The sequence below is a fragment of the Hibiscus syriacus genome, unplaced genomic scaffold (assembly GCF_006381635.1).
Source record: "Hibiscus syriacus cultivar Baekdansim isolate YM2019G1 unplaced genomic scaffold, ASM638163v2 tig00111398_pilon, whole genome shotgun sequence".
In the NCBI taxonomy this organism is placed as follows: Eukaryota; Viridiplantae; Streptophyta; class Magnoliopsida; order Malvales; family Malvaceae; genus Hibiscus; species Hibiscus syriacus.
The window spans coordinates 1,850,903-1,865,748 of record NW_024063081.1 but is presented as its reverse complement, the minus strand read 5'-3'; the positions used below and the strand labels follow the sequence as shown (position 1 = coordinate 1,865,748).

Here is a 14,846-nt window from a genome sequence, read left to right as displayed (position 1 = left end):
TCCCTTGACATATCCTTTATATGATTTTTTTTTTTTTGATTTCATATATACTAGCTTTAACCTGAGTGTCCCATAGATGCAAGATATGAGAGCTGAATGCTGTATGCGTCTTTCAGCTCTGCCAATACCTCTGCGATGGTTGGTCTCAATGACGCATCTCTCTCGACAGATTTTACTGCAACTAAGGCTGCCTTTCTCATGCTCTCCGCGTCGAATGTTCCCTTCAAGCTATCATCCACTATCTCAAATGCACTTGCTTGCAAGTATGGCTTTGCCTGCAATGAAATCAAGTATATGAACCAGTTTTTTTAGAGAGCTAAGTGTTGAACTATAAGTTTAATGTTATCGGACAAAAAACTTGGTTACCCATAAAACTAGATTGAAGGAATCCGGACTTCCGGAATGACTCAGTGGTTCTCTTCCACATATGAGCTCTAAAAGTACAACACCAAAACTGTAGACATCGCTTTTCTCAGTCAGCTGTTTGGTGGAATAATACCTGCAGATTAAAGGAGTTGATGGTACAATGACAGACAAACGTCAATTGAGTTTGGTGCACTGAAGGCATTGATTTAATGAAACTAACCAAGACTTACTCGGGATCTAGATAGCCTGCGGTGCCTTTGACAACAGTCGTTACATGAGTTGCATCGGCTTGAGTTACTTGCTTAGAGAGGCCGAAATCGCAGACCTTGGCATTCATCTGAGCGTCCAAAACGATGTTACTGCACTTGACATCTCGGTGTATGATTCTGGGGTCGCTCCCATTATGCAAGTAGTCCAGCCCTTGAAAAAGGCACAGAAATAAATGGGAAGAGACATACCATCGGTGGTAAACAAGAAGGTTATGCTAGGAGCATTGCATCATTAATATCTAAAAAGGCCCACAAATTCCCTGAAACGGGTGCTTCTGTTTTAGATCTTATATCTACCCCAGTTCATCTGATATGAAATGTTCAAACTGTAAAACATGAATCGTTCTCATTGCTAGACAAAGCACCAGACATACCTTTCGCAGCATCAACAGCTATTTTCAGTCTCCGAACCCAGCTTAACGAAACCTTTTGACTATTTGAACCTGGAAACAAAACATCAAGATCGAACCAGTGTGTATTTTTAGCAGATGAGATGAACATATTTAAAGGATAAGCATGAGCATGTTAAGTCTTTTATTCAAGAAAAAGGCATACCATGGAGGTGATCAGCCAGTGATCCACCAGGTAGATACTCATAGACTAGTATCTGCTGCTTTGATTCATAACAAAATCCTTCCAAGCATACAAGATTTTGATGTCGAATTTTCGACAAGAGATGAACCTGCAGGCATGAGAATAACAACTCTTACTGGATCAAGGAAAAATGAGTCACACTGAAATAATACTTAAATATGATCATTTATCAATGGTCTAGATGATTGCATAGAGCCTTCAGTTAAGTTTCATCAAATGAATACCTAGAAATTTACCGAGCTCACACTGATTTATGGGTTAGGCAAGGAAATCAGAGAGAAGTTTAATGATAGACCTCATTAATAAAAGAGTCTGCACCCAATTGAGTTCGATCGAACCGCACTTTTACAGCCACCAGTTTGCCATCTGATAGCTTTCCAAGGTAAACAGATCCGAAGCCACCACGTCCTATGACTTCCTTAAAGTTGTTTGTAGCTGCTTTTATTTCTTTGTAGGAAAATATTTTCGCGGCATTCCAGTTTCGCATATCAATTTCTGCACCTGAATCTGAGAAAAATGTGCATATATAAACCATGTTGTCAATTTTCATGGTAACAATGATGTAAATAACAGTTACATACTTGTAGTATATGCGGCTTCAGTTTTCCTTTTCTTTATGTAGAACAATACTGAAAGAGAAGTGAGAAGCAGAACAAATACAGCTCCCCCAGCTGCACCAAGTATAATGGCCAAATGTGTATGTCGAGTGTTCTTCCTATTGCTAATAATAGTAAATTGTGGTGTCTCATTTGAAGGATTCAATGAGGCATCGTTGCAAGCCATTGTCGAGAAGGAAAGGCACAAATTCCCTGATGTTCTGCACAAATGTTTATCCATTCGGACGCATGAATACATATTATATATATATATATATATATATATATATATCAGAGAATAAAAGAAAAAGAATATCAGAGCCATACCTAACTTCCAAGCTTTCTCTGTTCAAAGATTGGGGGAGAGTACCTTGCAGTTTATTATTCTCCAGGTTGCTGAATAATGGATTAACACAGTTTTTCATTCAGTTCTTCAGAAATTACAACTGTATTTATGGAAGTTACTTACAGCAAATGCAGATTCTCTAACTCTCCCAAGATTTCTGGAACCATTCCCTGTAAAGTGTTATTATGCAAGTCCCTGCGTGTAGAAAAATTATTGTGTGAGAAAATATAATAACCTTGGAGTGTACAATCTCAATCAATAGTTAGAGAGGAAGCAACTTACAGAATTTTAAGGTTAACCAAACTGTTTAAATCGGAACCAAAGGACGTTAGCTGATTGAAACTCAGATTCCTGAGAATTTAGTGAAGATATATATTAGTCTTTGCTACATGAATGAAGATACTAATAAAAGGTGAATGATTTGACCAAAATTACAATTTCTCAAGATGCTGCATGTTGCCCAGATTTTCTATTGCTCCTGAAAGTGATGTGTTATGCAAATCCCTGGAGGAGAATGAAATATTTATTTAGAGAATGCCGTATTATTAAGAATTAAAGAAAGTTCAAGATATTACAGTATTCTTAGATCCAGCAGGTCACCAAACGTTGGACTAACTGATCTCAAGTTGATGTCTGAAAGGTCCCTAAGAGAAAAATGATAAGCCCATATGAGTAGTTAGCCGAGGTAAAACACGAAAACCATAAGAATACAGTTCAGTTTGCACATACAATGATGTTATTGTACTTCCTTCACAGTCAATATGATCCCATGGAGTTGGGAAGCATGGATCATCTTGCCACCCGAGATCGAGACCGGTAGACTGCTCAATAACTTGAAGTGCTGAAACTGTAGTTGAAGAAGCCTCTGGTGGAATATCAACAATTTCATAGACCTCAACTGCACTGATTTGAGGGTAGAATTTGATTCTCTTAAGTGCAATATCCAGACTGGTGATTCCCTTTTGTGTGAAATATCGAGTACTGGCTTCCGAGGTCATTATAGTGAATTCTGATTGCTGAACAACCCCATTGATTAATATATCGAAAGAAGCAGAAACTGGAAGAATGTCAGCGAAATGGAGGACAATATAGTAGTCCCCAAACATATCTAGAGGTAAGTTATAATGTAAGACATCTTCTCGTGCGAGAACTCTAGCAGTCTGCAGCACGTCCAAAGGAGGGCTCTCCTTTAGACTTGTTAAATTCAAGCCAAGAGGAATGTGGAAGCCTGGTGAGACATGAAAGGGTGAGTAACCTTGATCAGCATCCCAAACGCGGTCGAACGGATCTTCAGGGTACCTGTTTTTACCGAATTTAATTGTAAAACATTGTAACAGAATACAGCAGTTATAGATTGAGAAGGGTTGTTAAACATTCTTACCTCAGTGATCCATTGGTGTAACCACTATTGATCCGATAGCGCTTACGAAGTGATTTGTTCAGGAAACCTTCCATGCCACTTCGATAAGCACCTTGAGGAAGTGGCCGAACTTCTAGCGAAGAAATAACAGGCAATCCACCCTTCGGAATAGCGTGCAAGCAAAATGAGAGTGTTACCTTAGTCACTGGCCATAAGAACTCTTCAATCCAGGGATCCTTGTTAGTTAGGTTCACAGTACTAGTTATAGCTGTCCCAAGAGAAACTAAGAAAGCCGGAGGCTTCCAACGTCCATCATAGTTCTTATACATGAATCGAGCTCTAACAAGAACCACGGATGATACATTTTCCACTGGTAGTTTATAGCAATTGCGAAGTTTAGATTCGGGGAAAAATCGAAGTGGGACACTGGATGAAGAGGTACCCAAATCCTCAACATAGTCAATGGTAGTCACATTGCCTGTGTTTATGAATTCATCGTCTGAGACCCATGTTAACTTAGATGAGTCCACATAAGTCATTGCTCCACCACAAGTTAAGCTCAAGAAACCTGTCTCGTAGAAAATCAAATGTAGATAAAAGCTTTTAAAAACAAAAGGAAGTATAGCTAAACATAAAAAGCGAGAAACATGGATAAATTCAGCTGAGCATTTACACAAACATGAAATGACCAAATTACACATACCATCTTGATCACAGAAAACAACAACCCAAATTCCAAAGAACAAAATCAAGCTGACACAGAAGCAGTTCAGGGCCATAGAATCTACTAAGAACCTGAAGTGACCGTACTTTGAGTAAAAACATAGTTGGAAGCTTTAATGGGAATAGGATTAATAAGAGTAATTATCAAGTTTGCATCATTGGTAGGGGGTGTAAAAGTTGAGGAGCGGAAGTGATTGAGTAAATAGGACTGCAAGTAATGATGATTAAGGGGTCTGAAGAAGTCAAGAATGCCAAAGGTTCTGGATCGGTGATGATTGTTTGGTATGATATATGTGCCATCTAACGCCACTACTGCCACCATCGATGCAACTATTAGCACCCAGGATTTAAATACGGTCGTCATCAAAATAATGAGCATTACATAACTGTAAAGATATAGTTTAAAATTATTATTTTACAATTATAATATCTGTAATAATCATAATAATATTTATTATTATTAAAATCGTGATAAACGTAATATAAAAAAAATAAAATCACTGTAACAGTGTTAAAAAGCAGATTAAAAAATTGGCCAAAACTCAATTTAAAATGGAAAATGACGTAGTTAACGAACAAGTCAACACTTATATTTTATTTATCTTTCACTATATTTCTTCTGGATTGATCTTTGTCCTCTAAGTCGGCCCAAAATATATTTATTTTTTAAATTTATATTAATCTCTGGACTAAAACATTTTTAACAAAAATATGTCACGTTAGATATATTTTCTAGAAGATATTTACACTTTTAAAATATAACAACTAATAGAATTCAAGACTTGAATTTGATAAGTCGAATTCAATATTTTTTAAACTTATTAATTCAATATTGTAAAATTTTTATAGAATAAATAAACAGTGTTGAAAAATCTTTTAAAGTATTAACTAGTAAAATATTGGGACCGTATGAGTAGAGATGCATTCATATGGGGAAGTATTAAAGCAAAAACAAGGGTCCAATTAAGTTAAACTTGTGGGCCATGTAATGCCGAAAAGAAAGCTCGGCGGACCCACGTCAGTAGTACAAATGATGTCTTTCGGTTCAACCTTTGCTTCCAGATTGATTCTCAACTCAAAGTCGGTCATGAAAAAGGAGCTCTGAATCAGATGTTCTCATACCATGTTTTCATTTTGGATTTTAAGTCATCCCATAGACCCACCAGTAATTGCAAATCTGGCATTGCTGTCATTGACATACTTGCTTCAGGCTTACGTCAACGTCAAATTGTAGTAGTATACTATTTCTCAAGCAAGTGATTCGAATTCCGTTACACAACCACCCAAAAATATAAATGAAAAAAGACCACCAAATCTAAGGTTGAAGATGTTAGAGAAACCTGTTACACTGAAAACTCTGTAAAAAAAAAAACGTACAGTGACCCATGTGAATATGGCCGCGCACACTCCCACACAACAAAGGTCTTCTTCCGTCTCCCATTGATGTACCACTCAATTAATGCCTCACTCAGTTGACAAACTCAGCACCTTTAGTGCTTCACCCATAAAGTTTCAGAGAGAATCTAAAATGGGGTTGAAAGATAATTTAAGTCCATTTCTGGGACATAATGTTTGGAAACAATATGGAAACATGTCTGGTTCTTTGTATTAGAAATTTAACCTAGCCTGTTCAGTTGTCTTGGAAACATTGAATTGGAGCAGATTCAGCAAAGACAAATTTCATTTCTTTTGTGTTTTGAAATAAATTTTATAGTTTGATGCATGAACAGCAGCCAATCTTTAATCCAAGTTGCAGGTGAGTTACTAATGACTAGCATTTATTTCCAGAGATCATCCACGCCCATTCCAACAAGAATATAAACAAAAGTGAAGGAAAACTACATGGGATGGGAAAAAAGAACAGGAAAACGAAAACCCAGAGACATTGATCATTAATGTACTCCTAAACCAGTTACAATAATGAAAAAGAGCAGCAAATTACTAGCTGACTAATCTTTTTTTCTTTCTCTTTGAACATTAGATTTGAGGTTTATAATTTTGTGGCTAGTGTAACTCGTCAGCTCTGTTATGTTGCAGATCTTTAAATTATACATCTTAGTCAAGGCTCAATCAATCCTTACATCAATGGGGGTCTCGGCTTACTGGATTATTTTCACCCATTCGTAACGCCCGGGAAGGGGCAAATCATTCGCAATATCAAAGTTATACCTGCAGGAAACCGGCACATATGTTCATAAGACGGCGGTCAAATTTAGATGATTAAGACGAACTCTGAAATGAACTTACTTCTCGATGAATTGCCGCTGCTGTTGCTGTTCTGTACAGACGAAAAACTCCTCCACTTCCTGTGCCGTCGGGATGAATGTCTGCGCATTGTTCCCCGGCCCTTTTCGGTGAGTTGAAAGGGAGCTTCTTGGTTTAGTGGTCGAACCCGGAGCTGCAACGGTCTCGAAGTCATTTAGCAAACTACATGATGAGCTTTCCCTAGTGCTCCTGCATGAAAAGAAAAGTACAAGTTATGTAAGCAAAAACAAATTACCACTTGATTATAAACAAAAGCGAAGTAATATTATCATTAAAACGGAAGAAAAACCCTCATATAATGAGGAGACTGGCTTAGGTTTGGCAGGGAACAGACCAGAACCACGGGATAAGAAGCGACAAGTTCGCCACCTTTTGTCACTTATTGCTGCTACACAGAGAATCCTACATTCATGTCTGGAAATAGGCCCCGTGAATACAATATTCCATTGCTAACACCTAAGCTATATCCCATCTTTTTAAACTACCAAAAACTAGACAGATTTGCTATTCAGCATTGCCAAAGATTTTTTTATTTTTTCATAGACTGCATTATTAGCAGAAGAAACACAAGCAAGCAAAGGATTGCAATCCGGAAGATCAAATAAAATGTATTTTTTTTCTCCTCTTTGTACAATGTACTGTCATTTTCCCCTATAGAAACCTAACCTGCTCACCTAATATTCTTCAATTGAGGGCAAAAAATCAGTCAATATTTGAACTTTTTTAAAATTATTTTCATAAATCAAAAGCAAAACCAGAAAACAAACATGTTTTTATGGATTTTTTTAACGTAAAGAAGGTACCCTATTCTTAAAAACAAAGCAAACGAGTAGAACATACAACAGAGAGAACCTTACAGCCAATATGTTCAAAAAATATAGGGGGGAAAACTTTGAAACTGCAAAGAAAACTCGTGTAAGCTAAGCAACTGAGGGATTTTTCCAGAATAACAGAAATCGGAACAATGCTGGACAAGCTCCCAAGCGCTAAAGCCAAAAGGAAAAAAAACCATTTTAAAAGAAAATGTCAAAAGAGAAGAAGAAAAGCAGACCTGTCTCTGTGTTCTCTAAAACAAGTCTCCTCTGTTGTTCCACAACAATTCCCCACCCCAACAACAATTTCACTGTTCCCAAAACACCCTTCACTCTCCTTCTTCCTCTCCCCTTCCCCGAAACCACTTTCCTTCCCCTCTTGTCTCTGTTTCGTCTTATTCGAAACAGGGGAAGCCGTCTTCTCCAGCCTACGACTCCTCAACTGAAGATAAGAAAACGAAGAGACATCCGGGTTCAAACCAACACCATGTGCCGGCGAACCAGAAGGAGCTGTTTTCGAAAGCCTTTGCAAAGCTAGAGTCTTGGCAGCTCTGGTGCGTGTCCCCATTGTCGGCTGACGAGAAACTTCCATCACTACAATGTCACCTGTTATCTTAGATTTCTTCATGGAACCTTTTTTTCCCCCACACTTTTTTTCCAGTGAGAAGTATGGAGTTTAATGTTGTCTCCGAAGGAGTTTGTAATGGGAACGTGGGGAATGTAAAAAAAAAGGAGGGGGCTTTCTTCTTCATAAACAGAGGAGGGGGAAATGGAGGGACCAATTTTTTAGTAATCTGACAGTGAAAAGGAGGGGAGGAAGAGGGAAAATATTAGGATTTGGTTCAGGCAAACGCTGACACTTCTTTTTAAGTTTCTCTCAATCAATGATATTTGGATTGGCTAGTCTGGCAGCCATATGTGGGCAAAGTTGGCCCATATATGGGTTTTTTATTTAGCTTAATAGGTAATTAAAATTTTATTTTGGATCTATAATATTGTTTAAAGTTACATTAAATTCATCATATTGAGATAACGAATTTTAATAAAATAAAAATTTATTTTTATTTTTTATTTTAATATGATATATTTTAATAATAAATTATATTTTATTAAAACTCATCATTTTAAGATGACGAGTTTAAATAAAAAATAATTTTTTTATTAAAACTCGCCACCTCAACATAATAAGTTCTAATAACACTATAAAAATACTGTAGATCTCAAAATATAAACCGAGATATCGTAATGAACTAAACAAAAATCGGTTATCCCAAAAAAGCCACCCCATGGGCCCTTTCACTTTTTTATTTTATTTTATTTAACATGATCTTTATTTGATTTTAAAAAACTTTCAAACTATTTGTATCCAATATTTTTTATACAATTATTTCTTCAACTTTTTTACAATTAGTTACTTAATATTTTTATATTTTATATTTATTTTTTTATAAATATATAATAAATATAAAGTAATATATATTCAAAAATTCTCAATCATTTAATGATGAACACTCGTATCATTAAATATATGATACTCGAATTTGAGACCTTATGAGAAAATAATAAATCTCTTAGCCACTGAATTATTTGGCTTATGTGTATATATTTATAATGGAAAAAATAAGTATATACTTTTACTATTAAAATTTATATATCTAGTTTTATTTTTAAAAAAAATACCGCATTGTATATAAATACTCAAATTAAATATTAAAATTATATTTATCTTAAAATCTATTAAATTTATAATATGGGATAAAAGTCACCTATACAATACGAAACTTTTTAAGTTTTACGTATTTTTTAGTATCATTGGATGAGTGAAAACAAACTATTGGGATTATCTTCTTATATTTTTTCATTAGATATCTTCTCATTTTCTACATTTAATCTTAATTGTCTATTTTCATTCATTTAAATATCCTAAAATTGTATAAACTAAAGAAAAAATAAAATTGTATAAGTGAAACATGCCTTGTATATTATTTTTTTTATAGATAAACCATATTTAGACAAGAGAAAATAACTTCAGTGATAAAAAATGTCTTATAATATACGATTTTAACCAATTTTTTTTGGATTTGCAAAACGTTTTCATAACGCTAATTACCGATATAGGTAAACACAACTATTCGCAACTCAGTTTTCAAATTCGCAACTCGAATTCGTCAATTTCGCAACTCAATTACCGATATAGGTAAACAGGGCAAAAAAATCCGGTAAAAAATCTGAATTCGCCAATTTGAAAACTGAGTTGCGAATTTGACAAATTCGTGTTGCGAAATGTAAAATTTCGCCTCTTAAAGAAAAAAATCATTTCGACAGTTCGTTTGCTTGGTTAAAGTTAAACAAACGAACGAACATGAACATACCCTCGCTCGTGTTTGTTCAATTCATTTATAGACTTAGGTTTAGCTGAGTGATTTATACGTGGACTTAGCAACTGAGATGTTTTGGTGAGACGTGTGACCACCATATTGAACTAAAAAAATCTTCTAATCATATTAAACTAATTGTGTTGACCTATAACGGTAATTGAGTTGCGAAATTGGAAACTGTGTTGTGAAATTTGAGTTCGCGTTGCGAATTTGTTGGTTATTTTCGTAAATCCAAAAAAATTTGGTTTAAATCGTATATTATAAGGCATTTTCGGTCACTGAAATTATTTTCTCTTTAGACAACTTATCCATGAATGGCATCAGTAAGCAATACATCAACAATTTACTTTTTCTTTTATTTCATTCATTGTATTCTTATTTTTTTTCTAATTTATTCATTGAAATTTCGAATTGCTCTTGTTTTGGTCACTTTGAAATATTTTATTATTATTTTGGTATGACACGCCATTTATTATTATTATTATTTAATATAAAAATAATTTAAAATAAAAAATAAAAAATATGATGGTCGTTCACTGTTTTTCGATATTGGATGTTACTGTTGACGGTCGTAGATGGTGGTTGTTCGATCTTAGATTTTATCGGTCGCTTCCGACCTTTATTTTTTCGAAACATGTTCTGAATCCGATCAAATGTGATAAAATCGAAATGTCAACTATCATCAACCACCTTAGATGGTGGTCGTTCAGTCTCATATTTCAAGGGTCGCTTCGTCTCGACCCATAAGTGTGAATCTGACATCCATTTTGTTGGAACATGATCCGAAGCCCACAAATAGGAGATCAACAGTGAGAAAACCAAAATGTTTCAATCGATATTCACAGATTTTAAGACATTTTTCGATTAAACAACTATTACATTCAAACTCATCATGTCAAAACAAGTCTCTCGGATACAATTTGGGATCAAACGGTTACCAGTTGTGAAGTCCGATAGTGATCGACGGTGACAAAAAAGGATGGTGATGATGTTGCAAATGGTGGAAAAGTGAAAATATTATTTTATTATTTATTTTAAATTATTTTTTATATTTTAATAATAATAATAATAAATGTAACATCATAGAATAATAATAATAAAAAAATAATTTGTATTGATCAAAACATGAGAAATTCGAACGAAAGAGAGTAATGTTTCGTGAAGAATGGTATAGTTTACTCATTATATATAGATGATATTAATTATTAAATTAATATAGACATAATAGAATAAGATTGTGTAAAATAATACGAGTGTATGATATTTAACCTAATAAACATTGAAAATATATATTTTAAAAAGATATACTTATGTTAAAAGATATACTTATAAAAGTTTAAAATAAAATAAATTTATAAAATTTTAGAGGATAAAAATATATTATCCATAAAAAGATAAAGAAAATCTAAAATATATAAGAATTTAAATTTTTTAGAGGTTGATCGACTGTCTCTTTCGATCCATCCTTGTATATGATTACTCAAATTATTATTTGTATTTTTTTATAATATTTCACGTTACATATATAGTATACATTTTTAAAGTGTATTTTATCAATTATTAGTTATAGATATTAGTTAAAAGTAAATATTAATATTTTGTAACCATGCGAATTAAAAACTTTAATATTATATAACAACTCATTCATAATTTAGAATTTTCAAATTAAAATATTTTATATTTAAATTATCTTTGTATGAAATAAAAATAATGTGAGAAAATGACTTTTTTGTCCCCTTATTATTGGAAGTTAATGTTTCTCCAAAGGAGGCAACAGACAGAGCAGAGGCAACCCCCCACCGATTAAGGGAGAAGCGCCATTTGGATTTGGTTCCTCGTTTTATACCTAACCTCTGCATAGCTTTTTGTTTTTATTTTTGGATAAATTATGTGGATGATTTCTTATATTTTTTATCTGAACGATTTTATTCATCGGTTCAAAAAAATAGTGATTTTGATCTCTTATGCTATCGTTTCCTTCGATTTTAATCTATTAACCGTTAACTCTTTAATGAAAATGTTAGTCTCTTAACCGTTAACTCTCGTTGACTCCTTAATGAAAAAGTTACTCCCTCAACCATTAACTCTCGTTAACTTATTAACAAAAATTATATTAATTAGATGATGACACAGGTCATCATATTAACATGCGTTACCATTAGGTTAATGAAAATAAAAAAACATTCGGTTAATCGAATAAATTTATTAAATTAAATTAAATTAAGACTGAATTGATATAACATATAAGTAATAAATAATAAATATGTAATTATACAAGTTTATTTAACCGACATATTGATATTTTCATTAATTATTTAACTAGTTAAACGGTTCGATTAATAAAATTTTCATTTTAATAGTCAAAATAAAACCCACTATAGGATAATGACTACTTAAGTAATTTACCCTTAAATCTATATGCAATCATGAAAAAAATCAACTATTCGAAAGATTCTCTCATGTCTTTCCCTCTATTTTGAAAGCCAGACCGGACCGACCAGTTTAATCTAAACTGGTTAAATCGTTATTAGTGAATCGGTCAGAATCGTTGAACCGTTTGAACTGGATCGGCTGAAAATCGGAAAAAATGGGAAAAAATCAGTATTTTTGTTTTTTTTAAAAAAAAATTAAACCAAACAACGTCGTTTGTTAAACGAGCCAAGTCGAACTCAAGTATTGCTGAGCTCGACTCGAACTTGAAAACTTTAAAAGTAAGCTCAACTCAACTCAAACTCACAAGCTAAAAATTATCAAGTTCAACTCAAACTCGAAATATAATATTGAAACTTGAACTCAAAAAGGCTTGAACTCAAATAAAAATTAGAAGCTCGATTGAAGCCTAAAATTCGAGTTTGATTGAAGTGAAAGAATAGTTCACTCAGTGCTCACCAAAAGGCTCCATGATTTTGAATGTCAAATTACCTCTATTATTTATAGAAGTTAGTTGTGATGTGCTTCTATGTTTCTTAGCAATGTGAGATTGTTTTGTTCTCATATTTTTACTCTTTAGACTTTTGGGATGCTCTTCTATGTTTCTTAGCCATGTGGAATTATTTTTTTTTTAAATAAACCAAACAATATCATTTTGTTATGAATTTTTTAACCCCAAATTTATTTTTTAATTATAGTTATATAATTATATTTATTATTTAATATGTTTTACCTTAAATATTATGTTGTGGTTAATTTGAATCATTTTGTTTCACTTGATTTTATGGTTTTTAACTTATATATATTATGACTTGCTTTGAATATGACTTTTGATATAAAAAATTATTTTTTATTAAATATTTTTGGTATTTTTATTTAATTTTTTAAGTAATTATGACGTCGTCCGGTTCTTCCGACCGGTCGGACCGATTCGACTGGTTGAACCAATGAATCGATAGCATGACCGGTTCGTTAACAGGTCCGGTTCTGAAAACCATGGTAACATATATGCTACACTTATATACGAAATTGAATTTATATTTGGCGCTCCTCAAATCATAACACTGATTTCTCATGGGGGAAGCAGTACTAGTATATACAACGATGTAACGATACATAGTGGGTAGTCGTTATTTTAAAATTTTAAATTATTATATATTTTAATTTTTTTATTAAAATTTTATAAAATCGTCATATTTTTTATTAAAATTTTATAAAATCGTCATTTCTTAAAATTTTAAAAATTAACTATAAAATCCTATATATATCATCTTTGAGTATATATACATATTCCAACTTTTGACAATTAATAAATTTAAATTAAATATATTGCAAGTATAAATATACGTTAGTTGTGTTGATAGCTAAGAGTAAGATGTGTATATGATGAGTATATGTCTAAATTAAAATCAGTGTTAATTTTTAGGGTTACTTTAGTCTACTCGTGTTTCATGATAAAAATAAGATTATGTGATAATGGATTTCGTGATAGAATTGTTTATAGAGATAGGGTCGGGATATCAACTTAAAAAAATAAAGTGTAATTGATAATAGAAAAAATAAAATAAATTAAAATTAGGAGACCTAAATACATATTTATCCCTGTACATTTTTAAAAAATAAAAATGAGACAGGAGTGTACAGATAATGAAGCCTATAACTCAACGTAAACATGACACAATGTGAGTGATATTAGACATGTTAACCAAAATTGCACATTTTTTGCAAATAAAAAAAGACTTCACCTTGGAAATATTGGGCAAGCTAGCCTATATGTAGTCGTAGAAGAGATACTGAGACTTGATGATATTTTTCTTTCCATCACATAATATACGTGATAGCTTCTTATTTGTAATGCCTAATAATCATTATAACAGTCTATAATTAAATCTATAATAATAAAATTCACTATTTTTTTCCACTTAATTCAACTCCATTAAATACTACACCTCCTCCACGGTTGGTGCAGAATTATGGTTCCCCTCACCAATCAAAGAGCGCGTGAGGGAAGAGCATACATTATGGATTTGAAATAGGCATAATATCGAAAACACCCTCCAACATTCATCAAAATGGTCAGTTTGATCCCTATTCATTTTCTTTAGAGTATTTTGACCCTCAGCGTTTTATTTTAGGGCAAAAAATTCCCTCTATAAATGTAAATCATTAGTTAACACACAATTAACATTTTAAAATAAGAGTCTTTTTTTACCTAAAATAAAATATTGAGGGCTAAAATGCCCCCCAAAAAAAGAGATAGTGATTATTTTATCAAATTTTAAGGAACCTTTTTTACCTTAAAATGAAATATTGAGGACCAAAATGCTCTAAAAAGTTGAATAAGGAGCAAAACGACCATTTTAATAAATGTTGGGTGGCTAATTTTGGCATTATACCTTTAGAAGAATCCACAAGATGGGACACACATAAGTAAAGCCCAAAACAAAAATTCGGATTCAAACAAAAGATTTTATAGGTACGGTAATAGAAAAAGAGCCATGAATGTCCCCCAACCATGTAGGCCACATTACATAAAGCCGAAGCCCAATGCCAAAATTTACCAGCCTTTTCCTCCGAACGAAATAATACATGCAACTAAATAGTAGTTTAAAAAATTTACATAATATGATATCAATGGTTAAATAATTATTGTTATTTTTAAGGTTTCAGATTCAAGCACCATGTATACAGAGGTATAAACGTTCAA

General features: G+C 32.8%; 2 protein-coding genes across 2 annotated transcripts; both read right to left on the bottom strand.

Annotated features, from left to right (window-relative positions):
- Positions 1-17: 17 nt before the first annotated feature.
- LOC120161175 (probable LRR receptor-like serine/threonine-protein kinase At5g48740) lies at positions 18-4,366 on the bottom strand. The gene is made up of 15 exons (XM_039171440.1): positions 4,235-4,366; positions 3,553-4,099; positions 2,901-3,470; positions 2,747-2,815; positions 2,607-2,675; positions 2,454-2,522; positions 2,295-2,366; positions 2,153-2,221; positions 1,811-2,046; positions 1,525-1,736; positions 1,191-1,317; positions 1,010-1,078; positions 597-786; positions 367-499; positions 18-275 (listed from the first exon to the last, which is right to left on the bottom strand). Exons 1-15 carry the CDS (start codon positions 4,308-4,310, stop codon positions 57-59), a joined length of 2,727 nt encoding a protein of 908 aa, XP_039027371.1. The 5' UTR covers positions 4,311-4,366; the 3' UTR covers positions 18-56.
- Positions 4,367-6,017: 1,651 nt separating this feature from the next.
- Positions 6,018-8,149, bottom strand: LOC120161040 (cyclin-dependent kinase inhibitor 3-like). Its single transcript, XM_039171345.1, has 3 exons — positions 7,571-8,149; positions 6,502-6,708; positions 6,018-6,423 (listed from the first exon to the last, which is right to left on the bottom strand). The coding sequence occupies exons 1-3, from the start codon at positions 7,957-7,959 to the stop codon at positions 6,354-6,356; spliced, it is 666 nt and encodes a 221-aa protein (XP_039027276.1). The 5' UTR covers positions 7,960-8,149; the 3' UTR covers positions 6,018-6,353.
- Positions 8,150-14,846: the final 6,697 nt, after the last annotated feature.